Source organism: Sinocyclocheilus grahami, unplaced genomic scaffold, assembly GCF_001515645.1.
Source record: "Sinocyclocheilus grahami isolate Dianchi unplaced genomic scaffold, SAMN03320097.WGS_v1.1 scaffold548.1, whole genome shotgun sequence".
Taxonomy (NCBI): Eukaryota; Metazoa; Chordata; class Actinopteri; order Cypriniformes; family Cyprinidae; genus Sinocyclocheilus; species Sinocyclocheilus grahami.
In genome coordinates, this window is record NW_015505727.1 from 310362 (window position 1) to 338237 (window position 27876).

The 27876-nt window shown below is 34.0% G+C and overlaps 1 protein-coding gene across 5 annotated transcripts in view; it reads left to right on the plus strand.

The window, feature by feature from the left end:
- LOC107555885 (potassium voltage-gated channel subfamily C member 2-like) overlaps positions 1-27876 on the plus strand; it is a 103025-nt gene that overhangs the window by 40533 nt on the left and 34616 nt on the right. Inside the window, exons 4-5 of one of the 5 annotated variants that reach the window (XM_016238809.1) lie at positions 96-121; positions 3610-4274. The exons of 1 other annotated variant lie outside the window; for it this stretch is intronic. In XM_016238809.1, coding sequence (XP_016094295.1) covers positions 96-121; positions 3610-3726 — 143 coding nt within the window. In that variant the 3' untranslated portion in view covers positions 3727-4274. Of the gene's footprint in view, positions 1-73; positions 173-3609; positions 4275-27876 lie in introns of those variants that run through there. 3 more of the 5 variants (XM_016238815.1, XM_016238810.1, XM_016238814.1) reach the window with 3 other exon arrangements.

Consider the following 27876-nt stretch of genomic DNA (forward strand, 5'->3'; position numbering starts at 1 on the left):
TGTGTCTCGCATGCCGCATGTCTCGTTGCACTGGTTGTACACACAGATAACTGCTCAGAGGTTGTGTTCACAGAGGCGAACGTTCTGTCTTAAAGGGAGACGAGACTCGCGAGACTCACAGGTAACAGACGCTCTCGTGCTGTGTGATGTCACTGGGGACAGCGAGAGAATGACTCTGATTGGCCGAACTTGATCTGATCTCTCTCAGATGCTGCTGATTCTTAAGGACTATTTATAGAAAGAGTTCAAGTCAACATGAAACACTATTGCATCTACTACATTTGATTGTAGCACCCTGTACTCTCAAAAACACCTTCCTGGTTTAATTGTGCAAAATAAGTGCATGTTTTAATAAAACTTTTTACTTACAAAATTCAATGTTGTTGTTTTTTGTATCATTGAGATACTGTTATAGTTTTATTAATATTTTGAGTTGGCTTCATTTTTACTTTCTGTTTTCATTTTCATTTTAGTCTTTAATTTTAGTTTATTTATAAATAATTAGGTTAATTTTAGTACATTTTTAGTTTAATTTTAGTTTTTCATTTTAATGTCTATATAGTTTATATTTTATTTCAGCTGTAATTTAGGTTTTATTTCAGTTTTCACTTATATCATTGAGATGCAATTATGGTTGTTGTTAATAGTTAATATTTTGAACCGATTTCTATATTTTATTTTTAGTAATTTTGTCGTATTTTTGTCATTTTTATTAGTTTTTTTATATATCTATGTAGGTTTTTATATATTTAATTTTAGTTTTAGTATAGTAGCATTGAGATGCTGTTATAGTTTTTATTAATATATTAAATTGGTTTTTATTTTATATCTTCTGATTTCATTTTAATTTTAGTTTCAGTCATTTTTGTTTTTTTTATCATTTTTATGTCTATAATTTTTATTCATTTTCATTTCAGTTTTTGTTTAGTTTTATTTCAGTTCTCAGTTTTAATATCACTGAGATACTTTTATAGTTTTTTTAATTGGTTCTTGTTTTCTCTTTCCTATTTCAATTTTAACTTTATTTAACATTTTTGTCATTTTATTGTGTATTTTTTGCCATTTTTATTTATTTATTTGTCTACAAAGTTTTAACTGACTCCATTTAACTAGGACTTTAGTCAAGACTTTAATTTGGGTATAAGTTTTCTTTCCTTCCAAAAATCGGAAGAAAAAAAATGTAATTATATTTTGCAAACAACGAAACCGTTTTTTATTTTTGACATTGGGCATTGTTAATGACAATAATAACATTTTCTTTAATGTTGACATTTGCATGTAGAATGTAGAAATTAATGCCTAAAATCTCAGTCATTAGAAGATCTAAATAATAAATGAAGAGAATAATTTTTGCCTACAGAAAATGAAAGCAGACATTACTTACCTAATTAGAGCCAGTTGTTTAAATTGGAGGGGTTGAATAATTACGAATTAAATAAGGTTTTATAAAACATGCCCTTATGAACTGTGCGCAGAATGGTGTGTTTAGGAGTTTTGATCTCATGTTGATTTGATCTCACTCTGTTGATGTAAACTGTAAATGCATCAATGAGTCATATATATTTCTATTCATGCTTGCAGAAACTAATTTAACACATGGTCTGATTAAAAATCTTCCATCTTTCATTATGAAGTACAGACCAACAGCTCACGTCACCCGAGTCATTCATCTGCATCCTCTGACCTCTGTGTCATTCATATGTGCCATGTGTGTTTGTAGCTAATGTTAATTCAGAGATTTGTCCTGAGCATCATGTGAGTGAATCTGGAAGGGACGGTTGCTAAGCAACTGGTGTAGGGAGATTTTGTGTCACGCATCCTCAGCATAAAACTTCATTTAGCACTTTGTGTCCACACCCTGTGCAGTGTGTTACCTGAACAAGTGCTGTCTGCTCACTGTGCACGTCCTGTATGTGTGGATGTACATCACTTATTATCTGTAAACCTAGAATATATGTGTGTATTTAGAGATGTTAGGGTCAATCTCTCAAAGAAATATCCATGTCAAATTTCAGCCCAAAATCAAAAGAAAAATGTTTGCATTTTCACTAGCATATTTTCTTTAAAGTTTACTGTGATGCATAACATTGCAACGTTTTTTATTACTGCCTGGACACAATGATTCAAAATTCATTATAAATATGTTGTCGAAATAATGTCACAATGCAAATTTCATTTACTTTTCATTCATGCTATTTAACCCAGATGTTGTTTGATTCACCTGTTAAGATATAATAATAGCAATATATTGTTTTATTAACTTTTTAAAAGAGGAAATGACAAATATTGGCATAAAACTTCATTTAGCACTTTGTGTCCACACCCTGTGCAGTGTGTTACCTGAACAAGTGCTGTCTGCTCACTGTGCACGTCCTGTATGTCTGGATGTACATCACTTATTATCTGTAAACCTAGAATATATGTGTGTATTTAGAGATGTTAGGGTCAATCTCTCAAAGAAATATCCATGTCAAATTTCAGCCCAAAATCAAAAGAAAAATGTTTGCATTTTCACTAGCATATTTTCTTTAAAGTTTACTGTGATGCATAACATTGCAACGTTTTTTATTACTGCCTGGACACAATGATTCAAAATTCATTATAAATATGTTGTCGAAATAATGTCACAATGCAAATTTCATTTACTTTTCATTCATGCTATTTAACCCAGATGTTGTTTGATTCACCTGTTAAGATATAATAATAGCAATATATTGTTTTATTAACTTTTTAAAAGAGGAAATGACAAATATTGAAGCTTTTGTGTGATTGTAAAGACACACAATACTGAACAATTAATGCATAAAAATTGTAATTTTATATTTTGCATGATGAAAAATAAACCTATTTTTGCATTGCATATTATGTTAATGACAATTAAGTACATTAAGTACCTGTGATGCATCAAATCTCATTACACAAAGATTTTTTTATTTTGGTTTTGTAAATATTCAGTACCAAAAATAGCACGAATACAGTATCGCAATGCAAATTTCAACAGTCCTAAAAATTTGTTAATTTCCCTTCTTATTGATGCAAAATGTAATTTCTTATTTTTATTTTAGGGTGATATTTGACTCAGACATTAGTTTGACGTTATTCATTAGATATCACCAGTTAAAAGATGCAGTATATGATTTTTGAAAGAACAAATGGCAAATATTGAAGCTTTTGTCTGATTATATAAACACGGTACTTATAAATAAATGCATAAAAACATTAAGCAGTTATATTTTGCATGATGAAAATTAAACCTATTTTTTATTTTTGCATTGCGCATCTCATTATACAGTGATTTTATTGGATTTTTGTATTTTGTATCTTTTTATTGTATATTGTATTAAATTCAGTACAAAAAAAGTGTCAAAATGCACATGCAAATCTTAATAGCCCTATTTAATTTAACTTTTTATTTAAGCAAAAAATAGATTTTTGTTTTTATTTTGGGGTGAAATTTGACCTAGATATTATTCATGAGATTCACCTGTTAAGACGTGCAATATATTATGTCTAAAAATTAATATATATATTTTTTTTTAAAGAAGAAATGGCAAAAGTTGATGCTTTTGTGACTCAATACTGATGCACGGGATGTTGTTGCGTTTGCAGCTACTGTATCACCTCTGGCTGACGTACAGTTTATATCGGCCAGAGACGGGGAAGGCGGGGCCAGCAGAGACTCAGATGGATTTGATGAGTTGGATTGGACAGTCTGGAATAGAATAAGCCTGTGATTGGACAGTTCTGAAAGCGGACGCTCTGTGAACAGAAGCCTCACTTACGGATCGATCGGACTGCTCAAGACCTGTGGATTTTCCCGTTTTTTTCTGTGTGGATACAGACTGAAGCCAGTTGGCGCAACGGAAAAAAAAATCACGATATGGATAGTGAAAGGTTTCCTGCTTTAAAACGAGTCGGCTCTCCGTTTAATGTCGCATCTGTATAAAGGACACACATCCACCTGTGGCTTTCCCTCTGTGTCAGGTAGCAAATCAAACACCCCTCAAACCCCCTTCCAAGGCCTCTGTCATTGCAATAAGTGTATTAAGATGTGTAGAGGCACAAGTGTTTAAAAATGAAGTATTAGTGTATTGACTATACTAACCTACAGAGTAGAGAGAGAGTAAACATGATAAGTTTAATAAATGTGACCTTCAGTCATTTATGCTTTTTATTTACTCTAGTATCTCTGGTGGATTCATTGTTGTCTCTGTGTGTGTGTATATATGTTTGTATGTGGGATGTTGATCTCAAATGGCACACTTAAAGGAATAGTTCAGCCAAAAATGAACATTTACTCACTCTCATCCTATCCAAGATGTAGATGAGTTTGTTTTTTCATCAGATTTGTAGAAATGTAGCATTGCATCAGTGTCTCAGCAGTGGATGCTCTGCAGTGAATGGGTGCCGTCAGAATGAGAGTCCAAACAGCTGAAAAAAACATCACAATAATCCACAAGTAATCCACACCACTCCAGAACATCGGTTAACATCTTGTGGCATTTTAACTTCAAATCACGTAAAATAATGAGTCCTCCATTCATAATATTGCTTTCTTCAGTGAAAAAGTCGTCTGGTCTGAATCAGGAGAGAAATCTGCACAGATCAAGCACCATTTACAAGCCAAAACAGCTCTGAACAAATATGTGGGTGGATTTTGATGTGAGAGGAGAACAGGAGATGGACTTTTTCACTGGAGGAAGCATTGTTATGGATTACCCAGCTAACGTTTTTTTTTTTTAAGTTATATAACGTTCTTAAAGTAATGTTTATGGAATGTTCTTATAACGTTATTGATACTTCATATACGTTCTCATAACGTTGAGAGAAAGCGTTCTTAGAACAACATTCTCAGAATGTCCTTGTGATGAAATTTGCACTTGATGAATGTTCTAAGAAACGTTTTTGTAACTTTTAAATAGCGTTATAATTGCAACAAGAAAACTGGACATTTTTACATTCTTAGAATATTAACATTAAAAGTTCAAATAACGTTATATTTTGGGTCAAAGGTAGTAGAATGCTGTAAGAAACATTTTTATAAACGTAAACGTTCTAATCATGACGACGAAAACGGGACATTTCAAAACAATGTTCCCACAATGTTTAAATAACCTACAGTTGTTACCTGGGTTTGGCCAGAAGAAACCGTTTGAAGTTAAAAACATCTTAATGATGGATTTGTTTCTTACAAACACGCAGCTTTTGGCTTCACAAGACATTAACTGATGGACTGGAGTGCTGTGGATTACTGTGATGTTTTTATCAGCTGTCTGGACTCTCATTTTACATTTACATTTCATCAAATTTTCATTTCGGGCTGAACTAGTGCTCTACAGACCTCATGAAACGGCTTCAAAGCACATTTGTAAATAACCACTATGCTTTCATTTGCACAGCTGCGTAGATCCCAACTCTGCGCCATTGGTTGAGTCCCATATCAAGCTAAAATATTTGAAGGAATTTTAACATTTATACCTAAAATGTTTTTAATGTGTACATCTTCTAAAATGTTAATTTTGTCAGGTTTTAATGTAAATGAGCAGATATGAAGCCACAAAACCTCGTCTTGAATGTCTTGCGGTCTTTGAATGTGTGCTGATTTTTCGCAGTTCTCTTTCTCGTCCCTGTTTCCTGGAAAATTCGCCCAGTGCAACAATCAGATGTGATGTGCAATAATGATGTGAAACAAAGCTGCACCGATTCACACTGTGATTTCAGTTCAGTCCGCCGCAGCAGAGCCTCTGAAAACACAAGCACGGCACGGACACTTTCGCTCTAATTAGAACCTTTCTTTTCCTTCAGCCATGGAGATATTAGAGCTGTCACATTTGAGTGTGTGTGTGTGTGTGTGTGTGTGTGTGTGCGCGCGCACTCATTTCATGAAACCTGTCAAGAACATGTCCAGGTCACATTTCACTGCAAAATCAAAAGAAAACTTGAACAATTTTTTTTTTGCATAAAGAAAAAGACGTCTATTTTAGGATCAGTACGTTTTTTTCTTGCATTTCAGTTCTTTTTTTGCCTTTTGACATTATATTTAATATGCACGAGTAAAATATATTTTTTATTTATAAATTGAAAGCAGTGCTAATAGTAACATGAATAAGTACTGAATAATATATAGGCCCTAACGGAAAAAAAAACAAAAAAACACTACCATTCAAATATTTGAGGTTTTTTTAAACCCTATTTATATTTGAATATTTTTTTTTTTATGATTATGCTCTCCAAGGCTGCATTTATTTGATCAAAAATACAGAAAAAATTGTGAAATATTATTACTTATTTGTAATACGTTTTTTAAAGTATATATTGTAAAATGTAATTTAATACTGTAATGTAAAGCTGAATTTTCAGCAGTCTTCAGTGGAGATATTAGAGCTGTCACATTTGAGTGTGTGTGTGTGTGTGTGTGTGTGTGTGTGCGCGCGCACTCATTTCATGAAACCTGTCAAGAACATGTCCAGGTCACATTTCACTGCAAAATCAAAAGAAAACTTGAACATTTTTTTTTTGCATAAAGAAAAAGACGTCTATTTTAGGATCAGTACGTTTTTTTCTTGCATTTCAGTTCTTTTTTTGCCTTTTGACATTATATTTAATATGCACGAGTAAAATATATTTTTTATTTATAAATTGAAAGCAGTGCTAATAGTAACATGAATAAGTACTGAATAATATATAGGCTCTAACGGAAAAAAAAACAAAAAAACACTACCATTCAAATATTTGAGGTTTTTTTAAACCCTATTTATATTTGAATATTTTTTTTTTTATGATTATGCTCTCCAAGGCTGCATTTATTTGATCAAAAATACAGAAAAAATTGTGAAATATTATTACTTATTTGTAATACGTTTTTTAAAGTATATATTGTAAAATGTAATTTAATACTGTAATGTAAAGCTGAATTTTCAGCAGTCTTCAGTGTCACATGATCCTTCAGAAATCATTCTACAGTAATATGCTGATTTGCTGCTTGAGAAACATGATTATTATTATCAATGTTGAAAACAGCTGTGCTTTATATTTTTGTAGAAACTGTGATGCATTTTTTTAGGAGTCTTAACATTATAAAAGTCTTTACTGTCACTTTTGATCAATTTAATTTAATGTGCCCTTGCTGAATAAATGTTATTCTTAAAATTTTTTTTTAAGTTATATAATCTAATTGTGTTTGTTTGTTTTTTTTCAACAAGAATTGTCACTAAATAAAGTCACAATACAATAAACCTTATTGGTCAAAAATAGGCATAATTTTCTATATGCATATTTATTTATTTATTTTTGGATTTTGGGTTAAATGTGAGCTGGACAGGTTTTTGTGTGTGTGTGTGTGTGCGTGTGTGCGTGCGTGTGTGCGTGTGTGTGTTTTCCCACTACCCACAGAACTTAAGAGGATAGTATTCTTCATGTTAATATTATCTGCTGCTTTAACATGTCCAGGTCACATTTCACTGCAAAATCAAAAGAAAACTTGAACATTTTTTTTTTGCATAAAGAAAAAGACGTCTATTTTAGGATCAGTACGTTTTTTTCTTGCATTTCAGTTCTTTTTTTGCCTTTTGACATTATATTTAATATGCACGAGTAAAATATATTTTTTATTTATAAATTGAAAGCAGTGCTAATAGTAACATGAATAAGTACTGAATAATATATAGGCTCTAACGGAAAAAAACAAACAAAACACTACCATTCAAATATTTCAGGTCATTTTTTTTTTTATGATTATGCTCTCCAAGGCTGCATTTATTTGATCAAAAATACAGAAAAAATTGTGAAATATTATTACTTATTTGTAATACGTTTTTTAAAGTATATATTGTAAAATGTAATTTAATACTGTAATGTAAAGCTGAATTTTCAGCAGTCTTCAGTGTCACATGATCCTTCAGAAATCATTCTACAGTAATATGCTGATTTGCTGCTTGAGAAACATGATTATTATTATCAATGTTGAAAACAGCTGTGCTTTATATTTTTGTAGAAACTGTGATGCATTTTTTTAGGAGTCTTAACATTATAAAAGTCTTTACTGTCACTTTTGATCAATTTAATTTAATGTGCCCTTGCTGAATAAATGTTATTCTTAAAAAAAAAATTTAAGTTATATAATCTAATTGTGTTTGTTTGTTTTTTTTCAACAAGAATTGTCACTAAATAAAGTCACAATACAATAAACCTTATTGGTCAAAAATAGGCATAATTTTCTATATGCATATTTATTTATTTATTTTTGGATTTTGGGTTAAATGTGAGCTGGACAGGTTTTTGTGTGTGTGTGTGTGTGCGTGTGTGCGTGCGTGTGTGCGTGTGTGTGTTTTCCCACTACCCACAGAACTTAAGAGGATAGTATTCTTCATGTTAATATTATCTGCTGCTTTAAGAAGTCAGGGCACCGTTTCAAATATATACTGTCTGACAAAAATGTAAAGGTATATATATATTTTTGAACTTAGATCTTGTATTTTTGTCTTTTTTGATGAGTCTCATTGTCAGTCCCACGGTGTATCTGTATGTCCACTCTGTGCAGACTGTGAACCTGGAGTGTTTTTATGTTTCAGTGATTGGAGTTTTGAACATGTATTGTGGAGTCATTTGTCGGCCTTTTGTAGTGCATGCAAAGACCCATGGTCAAAATGTAAAGACTGCGTCTGAAGAATATGTACAGTTCAATGCAATGTGAGACAGTCGGATAAACATATTAACCTTGTAAAAAACAAGCAGCTTTCTTTTCTTTCTGTTTAAAACACACTGCACCGCCTGGACTGCCCTGGAGAAATGATGTTTCTCAGATGCTGCTCTTTCATAGCACAGAGTTTTCTTTCAACTTTGCCTCAGATGTTTCTATGGAAGCCTGTTTCCACCATGGAATAAAAAATAAAAGGTAAACTGGACTTTTTGATCTCACAATTCAGACTTTATTTTTCAGAATTGTGAGATGTAAAGTAAGAACTGCAAGATATAAAGTCAGAATTGTAACATTTGAACTTCAAAGGGATAAAGTCAAAAATACGAGATATAAATTCAGATTTTCTAGTTTACATCTCATCATTCTCACTTCGTGCAATTCTGAGTTTAAATCGGAATACTGACTTTACATCTCGCAGTTTTAACTTCACATCTCCCAGTTTTGAGTTTACATCTTACAGTTTTAACTTTATATCTCGCAATTCTGACTTTACATCCTAGTTTTGACTTTATATCTCGCAATTCTGACTTTACATCTTACCGTTTTAACTTTACATCTCGCAATACTGAGTTTACATCTCCCAGTTTTGACTTTACCTCTCACAGTTTTAACTTTACATCTCGCAGTTTTGACTTTACGTCTCGCAATTCTGACTTTACATCTTACAGTTTTAACTTTATATCTCGCAATACTGAGTTTACATCTCCCAGTTTTTACTTTACATCTTCCAGTTTTGACTTTACCTCTCACAGTTTTAACTTTACATCTCGCATTTTTGACTTTACGTCTCGCAATTCTGACTTTACATCTTACAGATTTAACTTTATATCTTGCAATTCTAACTTTACATCTCACAATTGATCCTTTGCAAAAACCCTGCCATCCTTAGTTACTGTTGCTATCTCTGACAAGCCACTCTCACACTACACATGTTCTCACACAGGAAAAAATACATTGCAGAGCAAAGAGAGAAGAAACTGACAACACAGCGACAGACAAGACAGAGCAGGTTACTTCTGGTATGAAACAAGGTCTCAGCTTTCAAATTTTGTAATTTTTTAAAAGAAATTCAAACAATAAATACCGCTTTGTGGCTCTTTAAGGTGTCGTGACATCACTGTATTGCCTGTATTGCCAAGCGGCACACATGAACGATCGTCTTTTCACATTTACTTAAAGCATGTAATGAACATGAATGAACATCAGAAAGTATTTTATTTCAACCGCGGTTCAATACACACCATTTTTCACGTTTAAGTGAAAATGGCAGATTCGGCGTTATGACTGGTCAGATCGCCTGTCAATCAAGCTCTTTGCGAAGGGTCATTTCTAAATGTTTCTGTGAATTCTGACTTAATATCACAAATCTGACAACAAAAAAAAAGTCAGAATTTTGAGACACACTCAAAATTGCAAGAAAAGGTTAGAATTGTGAGTTAAAATTTTGCAATTGCCTTTATTTTATCCTGTGGAAACAAGCTTCCTTATGTCTCTCCTAAAATTCATGAGAAATAAAAACAGACACAAATGAGTTTAGGGTCATTTCTAAATTTTTCTGTGAATTCTGACTTAATATCACAAATCTGACAACAAAAAAAAAGTCCGAATTTTGAGACACTCAAAATTGCAAGAAAAGGTTAGAATTGTGAGTTAAAATTTTGCAATTGCCTTTATTTTATCCTGTGGAAACAAGCTTCCTTATGTCTCTCCTAAAATTCATGAGAAATAAAAACAGACACAAATGAGTTTTGGCATGCAGTAAAGTGTGAAGATGAAGATAGCAGCTCAGATCCTTTAATGTTTGCCTTCATAGCGAGATCTCTGACTTTTGATTGCAGACTTTAGTAATGGAGCACTGTTGTTGAGATCTCTTCTCGAGGAGAGAGGTGTGCATTTGCAGGGGTCTTTTTCTTTGAGAAACATCTGAGAACTTCAGCAAAAGTCATTTGCTTTGCGTTTACCCTCATTGCTTTCTTAGAGACACATTTGAGAAACTAAACAAACCTGCACTTCGTTTTTTCTTTATTCCTATTGTAGTGTATCATATAAACTCCGTTTCCGTCTCCGTTTCCGTACACATTCAGATGATGATTTCCATGCTCGTCGTCTTCTCTCCTATCAGCCTTGATGTAGGTCTCTATATGTAGGTCTTCTTCTGTCCTGTCACTACGGACACTGTTGCTATGGTGGGGAAACAAAACAGCAGGGGGTGAGTTTGTGTTTTTTAGGCCGCAGACCTCCCATGAGCGACCGTATCCATAACGACCAGGGAGTTGCCGTATCCATAACAACTCAGTCTCTGCACAAACCCGCTTGTGAGCAGACTGAAGTGAAGAGCATGAATATTGCATCACAGTCTCTCTGCTCTTCTCTGTATGAACTGCTGTGTGATCTACAGCTCCACACACACTCAAACGTGTTTAAAGACACCACAGCTTCTAGACGAGATCAAGAAACCAGCATCTCTTACATACTAAGTGTGCAGTGATCGTATTTTCAACTGTTGCATTCCAAACATAAGTTTGATTGGACATATTGTGCTTCTTGTTGCTGAAACATGTAGCATTGATGATACTAGCACTTATTTATTCCAGTGCATGTTTCAAAACAGTTATCCATGCCTTAATGCAGTACATTTATAATGTAAAATTTTATTATGAAATACGATGTAAGAAAATAAGCAGTAATGCTATTTTGACATTTTAAAATAAAATAAATTAAGCAATAAAAAGCGAGCACGAGCTAACAAAGAACGTTCTTAAAGTTATGAACAAACATTTTCCAGTAACGTTAACAGAACGTTCATTCAGTGTTATCTAGTCTTAAATAATGGTATCTAGTCTCAAAATAATAGCACAAAAACATCATTTATACATCAACCATGGATCTTTTTTTTTCTGAAATGTTTTAGGTTGGTTGTTCATCTAACGGGTTTTTAAATGTTACTTGTTTCGGAACTTTCAGAGAACATTCAGAAGTAACATTCCATGTAGGTAACATTGTAGAATTTTCCCTTAACATTCACATAACAAAATAAATGTTTTTAAAATATTTTTAAAAAAACTGGATGTGGATGTTTTGAATGTTTAGAGAACATTCAGTAATTATGCTTTCATAACTTAGTGGGAGCGTTAGCAAAATATTCTTAGTCAAAGTTTTGTTAGCTGGGACTGTAATATCGCTTTTATGCAACAGTTCAGTAAACAAGTTTTAGACACAAAGTTAAAACGAAGTCAAACCCAAAACTTCTGTAGCACATCTCAAAGCAACACACCACTGTGTTTTGTTCCTAAATGAATCTGTGTTTTTGAGTGAATGGGTTGAGTGAATGATTCACTGACTCATGCATAAAGACAGTCACTTGTTTCATGCCCTGAAGGAATCAGATCAATTGAATCTCTCTGCCATCCAGATAGATATTTTAAATGAAATAACGTGTGTTTTGTCAACTTTTAGGCGTGCACAAGCATATAGATGAGCTCAATGCTACAGACATGGACAGAATGCTTAATGTCAGGAGGAATTAAAGCTGCTTGCATTGTGATCCTGATTCAGTCTGTTGTGCTATATGAACAGTCTGACTGAATGCAGACAGTGTGTGTGTGTGTGTGTGTGTGTGTGCTGTTTCTAATGATGTTTAAACAGCACACCCAAAACACAGCTCAATTACTTTTCAAATACAGCCAAATCTTTCATATATTTGAGCGAATTGGTTGAGTTAATGATTCACTGACTCCGCGTAGATGGTCACTTTTTTCGTTCCTGAATGAATCGAATCAATTAAATGAATGAATGGTTAAATGACTCTCAATGACAGTCATTTGTCGCCACCTAGTGGTCAATCAATGTAACAATTTTCTTTCCTGCATTGACGTTGAGCTTTTTATTTGACAAAAAATGCTGTCGTCATGAATATTGTTCTCTGTCATCTTTTCAAATGAAATAAAGTTTGTTTTGTCAACTTTTAGGAGTGCATAAGCATATAGATGAGCTCAAGGCTAATAGACATGGACAGAAAGACATTTGGATATAAAGGTTCAGAATATTTAATGTCAGGAGGAATTGGAGCTGCTTGCATTGTAATGCTGATCCAGTCTGTTGTGAGAGGGCTGTAAGGACAATCTGACTGAATGCAGACGGAGAATGAGGGTGTGAACTGTTTCTAATGAAGTTTAAATGGCACACTCAAAACAGCTCAATTACCCTCCAAATACAGCCGGCTTAGTGAGTGCAGCGCTGTGTGTGTGTGTGTGTGTGGGAGGTTGTACTATTGCGGTTTGATTGCTCACAAATGGAAATCAGATATGCATGACTCAAATGATACTTCAGCACCACTGTGAATTGTTCTGCAATATGTCAATGGATGTCAAATTGATGCGGTTATTCAGAAGCACAGACGCTTACCTGACTCGACGTACAGCTGCTTCCCTACAGGAGACACCGATCTGAAACTTTAATATAACTATAGGAACACTTTAATATTTCTCTGCGACATGAAGATTTTAAATGTTTCAATCTTGCTGCAGGGCCACAGAGGTTTTTATAATAGAAAAAGTTTTTTTTTGATGTTCTAGTTTGTTTCTCAGTCTGGCTTGTGACAGAGTCTAGTCAAATGTATTTTTTAAATAGCGCTTTTCATAATACACATTCAAGTAAAGTGTTACCGAAAGGTATAAATGTTTGTAATGATATTAAAGGAATAGTTCACCCAAAAAATTGTATTTTCTGAAAATGTTCTCATCCTCAGGCCATCCAAGATGTAGATGAGTTTGTTTCTTCATCAGATTTGGAGAAATGTAGCATCACTTGCTCACCAATGGATCCTCTGCAGTGAATGGGTGCCGTCAGAATGAGAGTCCAAACAGCTGATAAAAACATCACAATAATCCACAAGTAATCCACAGCACTCCAGACCATCAGATAACGTCTTGTGAAGCCAAAAGCTGCGTGCTTGTATGAAACAAATCCATCATTAGGATGTTTTCAACTTTTATCTGTTACTTCTGGCTAAAATTCATAAATCCATAATAACGCTTTCTCTAGTGAAAAAGTAATCTCGTCTGAATCAGGAGCGAAATCTGCACAGATCAAGTGCCGTTTATCAGTGAAAACAGTCCAAAACGGCTCTAAACAAATATGTGGCTGGATTTTGATGTGAGAGACAACAGGAGATGGATTTTTTCACCGGAGGAAGCGTTATTATGGATTATGGACTGGTATTTTAGTCAGAAGCAATGTTTTAAAGTTAAAAAGCCTTAATGATGGATTTGTTTCTAACAAACACACAGCTTTGGGCTTCTCAAGACATTAACTATTGGACTGGAGTGCTGTGGATTATTGTGATGTTTTTATCAGCTGTCTGGACTCTCATTCTGACGGCACCCATTCACTGCAGAGCATCCATTGCTGAACAAGTGATGCGATGCTACATTTCTCCAAATCTGATGAAGAAACAAACTTGGATGGCCTGAGGGTGAGTAAATTTTCTGCAAATTTTTAGTCAACTATACTTTTAAGATGCTTTTTTGCATGAATTAACCCTTTAACAGACATAAAACACAGACAGTCATAAGTTGTAAACTCTCACCCACGACCGCATTTGGATCCATGTGCTGTAACGGCAACGTGAATCTGTTGCTATGAGACAGACTGCTTCATTAGAGGAAGCGATGTAGTGATGAGGGCAGTTTGTGTGTGTGTGTGTGTGTGTGTGTGTGTGTGTGCCGCCGCTGTCGTTTTCGTGTCTTTTATAACGTGACACTTTTATAGGCACTTTAATTACTGTAATCAAACAGTCGTTGAAACAGATCTGTTCTTACGTTTGCTCACATTCACAAATGTTTTGAAATGCTTCAATGGTTTCTGGTTTCAGTCGGAAAACGTTCATTCACATGCACAATGAGGACGAGCGCTGCCAGACGTGCTGCATGAAATGAACAGGAAATAATTGCCCTTGTCTGACCTATAAAGAAACAGAATTAATGTAATAAAACCAAATTAAACATCAGCTTCAGGTGATCAATAGCTTTAGCTTGAGGAATGATGCTTTAGGTGATGCTGTAATAATGAACGCTGTTGAAATCAGTCTGTAATCGAGCATGTGATGGACAGAACTGCTCTAATGTGGCTAATTAATTGCTTCTTTAGAAATATTTCCATGCAGTTTGTATGCCAAAACATTTTTTCCCTTCATTATTCTTCCACATAAGCACTCTAATGTGGTTTTGTTTTTGTGCAGATCATTCAGGTTTTCACTGATCTTTTGGTGCTGATGAGTTTCTCGTCTAGCACAGGGGTTTTCAAAAAAATGGTGTAAAAAATAAAAATAAGATTAAACTAAATAAATTTGAATAAAATTAAAAAGTAATAAATAAATAACTTATAAATAAATTTGATTTAAATAAATGTTTATTTAAAAAAATAATACATTTGATTTAAATAAGTTGATTAAAATAAATATAAAATAAAAGTATATTAAGTAAATAATATATATATATATATACATTTAAAATAAATCAATATTTGATTAAAATAATAAAAATTGATATAAATAGTATATATTTGATTTAAAATAAAAATCAATAAATTGGATTTAAATAAATGTATTCAAATTAAATCAAATTGGATGTAAATAAATAGCACATCTATCAGTACAGTGCTATAGTGTGTAAAAAAAACATAATTACGTTATGAAATGGAAACCAAATATTTCCAAATAATATTTTACACATTTATAATCATAACTTTTCTCAGTGTTAATGGGGTCTTTATACATAAAAATATATAGGTGAATTTTGAATTGTACGATGTGGGTCCCTCACATGAAGATGATCACATTAGATTGGGGGTCCATATCATCTAAAGATTGAAAGCCCATGGTCTAGTGTGGCTGTGAGCAACAGTGAGGCGATGTTGAGGTGATTTTATATGAACGGTGGTGTAATATCACAGCATGACTGGTGTGAAAATGAGAGCCGTTACTCCATTAGTGTAGACTTCAGGTAAGCGCTTCATGACCGAAATACAACAGTATCCAGCTGAGAGGATTAGTGTGGCTCATATTAACAGTCACATGCTTAAACACCCATTCCTGTCCGCAGACGAAATTCAACTGGGAATCTGTCTGGTCAGGGATAAATCGGACACATTTTCCGTGTTCCTTTTAAAGGTACAGATGGGAAAGATGCATGTAGTGGATTCCACCTTCTTTGATGAATGACCTTTGAAGGCTTAATCTGAGATTCCCGGACGATACAGAAGAGAGGAGAGTGTAGAGGTCATTATCTGGCACCAGCGGTCAGCACAGAGCAATCTGATCCCAACATCAAGAACAATAAACCCACGTTTCACATCAGCCAGAGCTCTTCCTGACATGCTGGCACACCTGCTGGAAATGTTATAAACGTTCTGAAAATGTGATTTCAGAATGTTCTCTGAATGTTTAAAGCATCTAGATCTTTAAAGTGTTTAAAAATGTTTTCGTTGGCTATATTCAAACGTTAATGGAACATTCTGTTTAAATGTTAAAGGAACATTCCATTTGATCATTTTGCAAGCATTATGGGAAACTTAGAAACAAGTAGTAACATTTAAAAAAAACATTAGACGAACATCAAAATGAAATGTTTCAGAAAAAAATCCATGAACGTTATAAATTAAGTTTTTTTTGTGCTAACAATTTATGCTAACATTATTAGTTTGTCTAAGCGTTAGACGAACATATATAACTAAACTAAAATGTTTCAGAAAAAACATTTCATGAATAATTTTCTTTAGGCTAACGTTTTGAAAGCTGTATTATTTTGTCTAACATTTAAAAAAACGTTAGGCAAAAGTCCTAACTAAAACTTTTCAGAAATAAATGTTTCATGAATGATGTATAAATAACGTTTTTTCCTAATATTTTGAGAACAAAGATTTCTCAAAATTCTTATTTAATAATTGCTGTATTTTATTTTTATTTTAAAATATAGAATATATATTAAAGTATATATTTAAAATATATATTTATTCAAATTGATATATATTTATAATGTGTATATATTTTTTAATTATTTGATAATTTTTAATTTGTACTGTAAAAGTATTTAAAATTAAATTATATATGATTATGTATTTTTATATATATATATATATATATATATATGATTGTGTATATATTTAAATATTTAATACAAAGTCATTATATATGTGTGTGTGTATATATATATATATATTTAGATGCGATATAAATTTTAAATACTTTTAGAATAAAAATGTCTAAAAACAAAGGTGTATAATTCATGTCAATAATGAATAAATCAGCATTTCAGATGATCTTTCTCTATGTTTTACTGATATAGAAGAGTCTTATTATGTTGTCGCATATATTTAGTAAATCTCTTAAGTGAAGAAATTAACTTTGGCATCCCTGATGATAGTAATATTTGCAGTCATGTAGAGTTGCAGATGAAAGTGTTGTGGTTCAGCGTAATGCGTGGCATGCTGTCAGACGAATGTCTTCTCGTCTCGTCTGTGAGGTGCTGCTCTGATGTGTGTTTTAAAATAATGCACAGGGTGAGTCAGACACAGACGCTTTACCTCCTGCAGTCAGTCCTCCGGGAGCTGTACTCTCACTCAGACATGCATCCATATAAAAAAAATACAAACAAGAAAAATTATCGCACATTCTCTGGTTAGATGTGGAGAAGTGATGATGAGCAGACGGACAGATACATTTAGCAGCCCAGTGACTGAAGTAACCAGCCACTTGAGATTGTGTGTTTTGATTTTGATTTTTAAAAATATATAAAAACATTTTTCTATATTTGTACATTATTTCACATTATATTCATAGCATTTTTTTTTTTTACCAAAAACAAACGTTTTTGTGTCTTAGTAGTATTTGTTGTACTTAGACTAAAATATATATAATAAATTGAAATGGAAAATAAATTTAAATAACAATTAATAAAAAATTAAATAAATTAAGCATAAATAGGAATTAAAATTTTAAAAAAGCACATTCAAAAGCACAGCAAAATTACAAAAATATGAACTAAAATTCAAATGAAACTGAAAATCTAAAAATAAAAGATAAATAAAATAAATTCAAAATATTAAATAAAAGTATATTGGTGTATAAATAGTACTAAAATAACACTTAGTCACCCATAAGCTTTCAAATGTTCCCATGTTTTCTGTGCTATATATATATATATATATACTGGTCCAATCAGCATAATCAAACACAGCTGGACTCAAATGAAGGTGTAGAACCATCTCAAGGATGATCAGAAGAAATGGACAGCACCTGAGTTAAATATATGAGTGTCACAGCAAAGGGTCTGAATACTTAGGACCATGTGATATTTCAGTTTTTCTTTTTTAATAAATCTGCAAAAATGTCAACAATTCTGTGTTTTTCTGTCAATATGGGGTGCTGTGTGTACATTAATGACGAAAAAAATTAACTTAAATGATTTTAGCAAATGGCTGCAATATAACAAAGAGTGAAAAATTTAAGGGGGGTCTGAATACTTTCCGTACCCACTGTATATAGATAATGGTTTGTTTTTTTATTAAATGCATATATGCATTTTTTGTTACTTTTGGTGGCATTTTTGCTGCTGGTATACACACTTTCTTAAGTAAACGTTGGTTTAATAACTCAAGCTCATGTGTTTGTGAATCCAGCTCTGAGAGGATTGTTGGTGTTGTGAGCAGTGAGACACTGAAGTCTTTTAAAAAGCATCTCCTCCGGCTCTTACTGGTGACACCTCATGTTTTATTGTGCGATTAGTCTGTGCTTCTCCTCCAGCTCCATTAGTTTAGGGAGGTACCGTCCCGGTTTATGACAAATCTCTCAGCCCGTCCATCCGTATCCTCCTGAAACCCAGCACAATAGAACCCATTTTAGCTTCCTTTACATCATTTAAGTGTTTACTGCATAAGAAACATACAAAAGAATTGTTTTTATTTTTGAAATAAATTATTTTGTTCAAGAACGCATTAAATTGATCCAAGATTATGTTATAAAAGATTTCGATTTCAAATAATTGCTGTTCTTTTTGAGCTTTCTGTTCTTCAAAGAATCCTGAAAAATAAAATGTTTAACGGTTTCTACAAAAATTTCCAACATAAATAATAAGAAATGTTTCTTGAGCAACAAATCAGTGTGTTAGAATGATTTCTGAAGGATCATGTGACACTGAAGACTGGAGTAATAATGCTGAAAATCAGCTTTGATCACGGATATAAATGAAATGTTACAGTATATTCAAATAAAAATAGACATTTTATTTTTGTAATAATATTTCACAATTTTTTGTGTGTTTTGATCAAATAAATGCAATAATAAAATAAAAATAAAAGCCTTGGCAGAATAATGACAATAAATCATAGCAATGGTCAAACACAAGACTAAAGTCAAGCTTGATTTCATAAGGTAATTAATCAAACTGAACAAAGCCAATTATAGTATTACATGAGTGACTGGTGACCAAGTGAAGAGGTCTTATCCATCACATTACTGACACTCAACAGAGATCAATGGACTTTTTATTGATTGCAAATCAGCAGCAGTGACAAAAGAAAGAGAATGAATTGATCTTCACTGCTAATTGAGCTTTAAACGTGTCCTTTCACGTAAAGCGTATGAAACTCTGACCTGTTGACTCTCAAACACATTTCAGGGTCATCGATGAGGGATTTCAGAGCAGCGTCGCTCCTCTCCACATGTGTGCTAGTGTGTTGTGTGAACGTTTGAGCTGTTATAAAGATGTTTGTCCTGCAGCCTGCTCAGCCTTCTGGGTAAATGACTTTAATTAGCTTCGTTTAGCCGCTCTGATGGACTGGACTCATTAGTTTTATCAGACTTGTCGCTTTATTATTCCACCTGCAATTACACAGCGGGCCGCACGCCTGACCTCACCGTCCCGTCAGAGGACAAGCGGGTCATGATGGAGGGCAGGTGTGTGTCTCGGGCTGATTTATGTGCAGGGTTTGGTGTCCCATGTGTGGAGACTTTAAAGTTCCATTAAACCTCCATTTCAGCACGGGTCAAACCATAGATTTGAAAAATGCTCCAGTTAGCATCAAAAGTCCTACCAATTACTTCCTTGAATGTGATTGGTTGAGTTGCGTTCGAAGAACGATGATTTAAAGTCTGACAACACTGTAAATTTTCATTCTTTGTGAAATTGTTACATCTATACACCATTAGGTGGCGACAAGTGACCGTCTTTATGAGTGAATCATTGAATCACTCACAAACATTCAGTTCAATCACGCTGATTCATTCAGAGCGAAGTTGCTGTCTTTATGAGTGAGGCATTGAATCATTCATTCAAACTATTTGTTCAAAAACACTTAATTTATTCAGGAATGAAGCAAGTCACTGTCTTTATGAATCATTGAATCGTTCACAAATGATTTGTTCAAACACACTGACTCATTCAGGAACAAACTAAGTGACTGTTTATTAGTGAATCATTGAATCATTCACAAACATTTCCTTCAAAAACTCTCATTTGTTCAGCAAGTGACTTGCCTTATGAGTGAGTCACTGAATCATCCATGCAATCGTTTTTGTTCAGAAACTAATCAAGAGAATTCACTCTCACTGACAATTTTGAAAATGTTAATTTATGAAACTACTATTGATTTATTTGTGTATTTTTGTTTTAATATAGCATACTTGTAAATCAGAGATGAATGCATATGTTGAACTCACAGTATCCAAACCACTATCTACCTTCCTTTACATGTACTCTAGTGTATCCTGCCTACTTGAGCCTGATTTAAGCTGCTGTGTGTATGTGTTCATTGGCCCAGAAGGGAGATATTGCATCATTTGTAGTGCTGGCGACAGCGGGATTTTTAACCAGCCAACAGAAGTGTGTCTAATCGTAGCTCGAGAGTTTCTGCAAGCGTTTCCCTTTTTCACAGTCACAGGAAATCCAGCACTAAGTGGCATTTTAGAACCAATCTGAACAAAATCTCCCAGAGCGGTGAAAGACAGAGATGGATGTTGAATAGCAGCTTCAGGCTAATAGACACTCAACCAGATGAGCAGCAGAGCGAGAATCTCCTGCAGACGCGAGAGTCTGTATATATTATTACATCTGAAAACCAGTAGCTATTGAATTTAATAGTTTGGGTTCTGTTGTAAATTTTAACATTACATTTTATAGTTTTGTACCAACTGAGAGCATTCCCTGCGTAGTGTATAGCAGGAGTCCGCGAAATAAATTTAGGGCCCTATGATTTCTGAAATGCGGAAAATGTCGAATTTACTGTATACATTTTGGATGAATAAATTAAAAGTAGGGCTGTACACTTAATCAACTTAATTGCTATTTAAATATGAAGTTAAGAAGTTATAAAGTAAATATGAAGCGATAGAAAGCTATCGTCAAATCAAACTCAAATATCTTCATGACAACTCTTAACATTTTGGTTTAACTTGAAGAAATTGTGACAGAAACATATTACTATTGTAGAGCAGAATGTACTTCACACAATAATAATAATAATACAATTATTAAAACTTTATTTTAGTAAACCTCTGTTGTACCGCACTTTGTTTACCAGAAAATAAAATTTATTAAATTTTAATTTGATTACATTTTAAAGCATTAAATGTTTTGTTAACGTCTTATGACAACTTTTAATTACTTTTTTTGAAAATAAATGTTTATTAAATCATACATCCAGACAAATTAAAACAGACAACACAGAATTTCTAATAAAAAAAATAAAACATTTCATAGCGCCCTATTATTGTAAACATCTTAATAAATTAAGTTGTTAAAGTTTTATGAATTCAATTGATTAGACATGATCATGCTTTTTAATTATTAAAATTGAATTAAACCATTAAATTGGAAACATTTTAGAAAAATCTGATTTCATAGGGCCCTAATAACTTCTAATTAATTGTTGTTAAATTTGTATTAACGTTGTTAAATTGTATACCTTGTTTTATTTCAATTAATTAGACGTTTTTTTTATTACTACCGTTTAATTTAACCATTTAAACAGAGTGCAGAAAAATTTTATGAAAAAAAAAAGTAAATCCAGAAAAATGAAAGCAAGTTCCGATGGCATCTAAGACAAATTATATCATTATTATAATTATGAAGTGGCCCTTGAAAATTTCTCTCTACTGTAAAGCCCCCAAAAGTAACATTTTCCTGGTTTACAGCATCAGTTGAGAGATTTTTGTACCTGGAATTCCAAACAAATCAACTGAATTGAGGATATATACCGTATATTCACAAATCTGTTGATCGAATAACTCAATGACTCGGGCAAACACACTATCTATACTAAAAAATTAAATACACTATATATATATATACAGTGGGTACGGAAAGTATTCAGACCCCCTTAAATTTTTCACTCTTTGTTATATTGCAGCCATTTGCTAAAATCATTTAAGTTAATTTTTTTTCCTCAATAATGTACACACAGCACCCCACATTGACAGAAAAACACAGAATTGTTGACATTTTTGCAGATTTATTAAAAAAGAAAAACTGAAATATCACATGGTCCTAAGTATTCAGACCCTTTGCTGTGACACTCATATATTTAACTCAGGTGCTGTCCATTTCTTCTGATCATCCTTGAGATGGTTCTACACCTTCATTTGAGTCAAGCTGTGTTTGATTATACTGATTGGAAACAGGAAGACAACAGAATGAAAGACACTATGTTTGTGTTCTCAGCATGATGCTTGTTCTTGCCCCCTATTTTGGGATTTGTAAATGTCAGGGGTGATTTTGGGTATTGTGAGCGACCTTTTACCAAATTGGATGCACTGCAAATGATCCAGGCATTCAAATGTGTGATGTCTTCCAGTGATCTGACAGGATCTTATCTTGGGCAAGACGATAAATTTGGAGTCGTCTGAGAGCAGGATGTGCAGCTCTGAGCTAAAAGCGTGTGGCGTCCTGGGTCGGTAAGCGCGCGTTCTGGACGCTGGCTGTGAGGAAATGTTCCAGCGCTGCCTGTAAGACTTTCACATCAGCTGTCTCGCTGTTTCTTAAAGAACATATGTGATGCTGCTGAATATTCCCTGATGTGAGGTGCTTCATGCATATGCACGAGAATAAAGACAATTAGATATGCTCATATTCATGCATATTTAAATATGAGGCTGACACTGTAAATACACTTTTACGTAGGTCAGTGTTGCTTGCAGCTGCTACAGCAAAAAGACATATTTTATTTTAGACATTTAAAAACAACCTGTTTTTGCAGCTTTACTCACTAGCTGCTCTGAAAGATTCAGTTCATTACACTGATTCAAAACTCTTTTTGAACGATTCCAGAAAATAACTGCTCATAAGAATAATTTCTTTATGCATCAGTCTACACAGATTTGTGGCTGTAAAAACAGTAATATTGTAAAATATTTTAGTTTTTAATGTATTTTTCATCAAATCAGAATATTAGAATGATTTCTGAAGGATCACGTGACACTGAAGACTGGAGTAATGATGCTGAAATTTCAGCTTTGATCACACGAATATATTACATTTTAAAATATATTCACAAAGAAAACAGTTATTTAAAATTATAATAATATTACATAATTGTACGGTTTTTACTGGATTTCTGATCAAATAAATGCAGCCTAGGTGAGCAGAAGAGACTCCTTTCAAAAACATTAAAAATCGCAATTATTCCAAGTATTTTACATTCATATTTTAGATTTGTTACATTTACAGTCTGAATTGAGTGTAAAAAGAAGACAAAAATACAACAAACAAACAAACAAACAAACAAAGATCTCAACTTGTGCAAACAAATGATTCTTACAAGAGGTTATTTTAAAGGTGCACTAAGCGATTTCTGAAAACGCTTTTGACCACAGCGTCGGACCGAGTGCCAAAACACACTTGTAGCCAATCAGCAGTAAGGGGGCGTGTCATGTAATGACAGAGAGAAGAGAGCGCTTAATTTGAGTACATAGGATGGATATTAGCAGATCAACTATAGATAGAGAGAGATGGCCAATAAAAAAGAGGAACATATCAGAGAAACAAAACATTAAAAAGAAAGGTTACGATCAGGCATGAGGTAGAACCCGCTTAAATATCGCAGCAGCTTTCCAGAGGTGGAGAGAACTCAAGGAGCGGGAAGAGCTCGAATCGGACGCCGAGGTTGTGCTGTTTCTTCTTGATAGTTGAGTAACGTTGATTTTGCTTCGTTTCACTAAACTTAACTGTGTTGGCTTTTGTTTGAATATGCTTGCGTGTAGGGCTGCATGATTAATCGAATGTGATTGTCATGCGTATCTTGTCAGTAAAGCCGGTTCTGTGATTAGTAGTAAATCTCCAGCACATGCTTCCAAATAGAGCAGCATTTACTACACAGAGCCGTAGTTCACTGACAAGCTACGTAAAATCGCGTTCATAATCGCAGACGATTTAATCGCGCGATTATGATATCGAAGAAATCGTTCTGCGATTATGAAAGCTGTTTGCGTAGCTTGTCAGTGAACTACGGCTCTGTGTAGTAAACGCTGCTCCATCTGAAAGCACGTGAAAATACCACATTTAATAACATGATTTTACTCCAAACTCACTTCGTAACGTCAATCGAATGTTTGAAATAAATCCTTCTGTGAGATGATGTGGCTTCTTCCACAGAATAAGGCACACAACATATTTCATAGTTTTCTAAGCAGTGATAAAGGCTGTTGATTAGCATTGCATTATTATATACTTTATTACAATAAAAAATTATAATAAGACGAACTCAGATATATTGTCCATATATTGTCGTAGTCGTGTGTTTATTAGTCACGTTGAATTAATTAAACCAGTTAAATCTTCTGTTTATTCAGCAGCCGCAGGGTTTCTTCTGCGAGGCGTATTTGGAGTTTCAGCGTGAGAGCGTCCTCTGGCCTTCGGATGGAGATTTACTGCTGATCACAGAACTGTTGATTAGCATTGCATTATTATATACTTTATTACAATAAAAAATTATAATAAGACGAACTCAGATATATTGTCCATATATTGTCGTAGTCGTGTGTTTATTAGTCACGTTGAATTAATTAAACCAGTTAAATCTTCTGTTTATTCAGCAGCCGCTATAGGCATTTTCTGGGTTTCTTCTGCGAGGCGTATTTGGAGTTTCAGCGTGAGAGCGTCCTCTGGCCTTCGGATGGAGATTTACTGCTGATCACAGAACCGTGCTTCACTGAAAGATACACATGACAATCGCACATTCTGTCTAATCGTGATTTATCGCCTTTGCGATTTAATTTCGATTAATCGTGCAGCCCTACTTGTGTGTCATCTTCACTTGTTTCTGCGATCGTCGTTGCCATGGTTGTGTACGTACGTGTGGGGTGGAGATTTCGAAATAAGGGTGAGGTCCTGTTGGCGTATGGGCATATTTGGTTTGGTGCTTTCAAATATCAACATCATTTGGCAAAAATCACTTAGTGCACCTTTAAGAATCATTCAAAAAGACTCAAGAGTTCTTGATTTGAATCATTCTAATGAATCGCTAACTGAATTATTCAGTGCAGCTAGTAAATGAATCTGCACAAACAGGTTGTCGTGGACTGGATAAGGCTTTAAATATTGTCATGCGATTCAGCCTTAAAATTTGCCCAGAATAAAGATGTTTTGGATCTTTAGTGCACCGATTTGATCTTAAAGTGCGTTGGTTTCACAGCAGAGATCACGTCATCATGTTGTAATGGTTGATGAAGAAAAGAGTATAACTCCGTTCTGCTCTCTGTTAAAAGGAGAGTGTTGTATAAGAGCCAGACTGAGACTGAAACTTTCATGAAGCTTCTAAAATACTTTAGCTGGATGTTGGAGGTGAGAGAGAGAAGAGAGGCTCAAAGAGAGAAACACAGCAGGCTTTTTTCTTTTTCAGACTGCAAATGTGTGTTCGTCGTTTCCGGCAGAATTCTCGAGCAGATGTCTGCGAGATCTTTACACGAGAGTGGCTGCATCCATCACGCTCGCCGCTGTCTGCTTTCTGACACCGCGTGAAAGCAAAACGAGCCGTTCACTGACCCGCTTCTGCAGCTGGAAGTAAAGTGGCTTTAGACAGAAACAATGGAGAGATGATTCTTTTATCTGCGGTTGGCATTAAAATGGATTGATGTATTGCCAGGCCGGTATTTGCCCGTTTTGAGATTATCAGCGTTGGTTTTGCCCATTTGGACGATTAACAGAAGCGTTTCTTGTGTCAGATCCAAAGTCTACTGAGAGCTTTGTCAATGGATAATCCACAATTTGCATGAATAAAATAAAGCCTGTTTTAAGATTTTGAGCATATTGAGAAAAATAGCCATCATTTTCTTTTTGTGCAAAGTATAATTTCATTTAATTTTGAAATATGGTGCAGACATGGTGTAAAAAAAATACTGTTGGATTTACTAACAATTTTCACTCAAAAATTCCTATTAAATTTCACAAATTATAACAAAGAAATGACAAGTAACACATTGAATTAAAGTTATGAAGTAGAAAGAAAACATTATAGTTTTTTTATTAATATTTTGAGTTTTATTTGTATATTTTTTGCTTTCGTTTTAAATTGTTTTATTTTAAATGAGTTTTTAGTCTGTGTACACCATGTCCGTGTAGTTTTTATTTCAGTTTTAGTTATGTTAGATTTTTGTTTATTTTAAGGTAAACTAAATTAAAATGAAAAATGTTGCCTTGGCAACTAGTTGAAATGAAATACATTTTTGTCTTTTTAGTTTGATTAATGTTTTTTATTTTGCATTTAAGTGTTAAACGTTCTGTTTTTAAAAGTACAGCATTTATTTTATTTTATTTTACACTGAATGTGGTTCTTTTTTTTATTGCAGATTGTACAAATAATTAATGGAAGTGGAAGAGTAAATGTTGAAATTAAGTGTTCTTTTATGTGTTTTTGAACAAAACGGAAGAATTATTCATGTTTAATGTTCTGGTGTTTGGGGTTTAGAGGAGTTTCTGATATGATTTTGAGTCTTTGAGGTTAAAGGGTTAGTTCACCCAAAAATGAAAATTAGCTTGTGTTTTACTCACCCTCGATGCATCCTAGGTGTATATGACTTTCTTCTTTCAGACGAATCCAGTTGGAGTTATATAAAAAATTGTCCTGGCTATTCCACGCTCTATCATTGCAGTCTGCGGGTGTTGCAGTTGAACAGTCCACAAGTCGTCAAATAAAGCTCGCGCAGTCATAATAAAACGTGTCACAGACGGCTCGGGGGGGGGTGAATAAAAGCCTCCTGTAGCAAATCCATGTGTTTTTAAAGAAAAATATCCATATTTCAAACGTAATAAACACTTTTCTCTCACTTCCGCTGACTGTCATACACTGAAGCTGTTCCGGCGGATGACGCAGCATGTCGGCGTTGCGTGATTAGTGACGAATGCGGAGAGAGAACAAAACAAAACGCCGGTCACGAATTAGAAGTACAAACCGAGGATTTGCAAAGGAAAATATAAGAGGAATCCGATATAAACCAAGAGGAGACTGGTTTGCCTTTGCTAAAGTAAGGAAACTTTGCTTCCTTTGCTCCTATAAACAAACTCGCGAGACTAGCATATCTCAGAGGCGCGCGCGCTGCGCACACGTGCTGCGTCATCCGCCGGAACAGCTTCAGTGTATGACAGTCAGCGGAAGTGAGAGAAAAGTGTTTATTACGTTTGAGATGTGAATATTTTTCTTACAAAAACGCATGGATTCGCTACAGGGGGCCTTTATTCATCCACCGGAGGCGTCTGCGACACGTTTTATTATGAATGCGCAAGCTTTATTTGATGACTTGTGAACTGTTTAACTGCAACACCCGCTGACTGCAATGATAGCGCTTGGAATAGCCAGGACAATTTTTTATATAACTCCAACTGGATTCGTCTGAAAGAAGAAAATCATATACACCTAGGATGCATCGAGGGTGAGTAAAACACAAACTAATTTTCATTTTTCGGTGAACTAACCCTTTAAGGGCGTTTATTGAGGACGGATGTTAAATGTGGCAGCAGACGAATGGAGTGATGTGACTGTCAGATGATGGATAGCACAATGATCTGGACGGGTCACACATTCGATGAGGTCAGACTCAGAGGTGCGTCACTCATTGACATGCCATTTGTAAAGGCGGTTATGAAGAATTGCGTGTCCGTCTTTAACACACACACATTTATCAGTTCTGAAGGGTT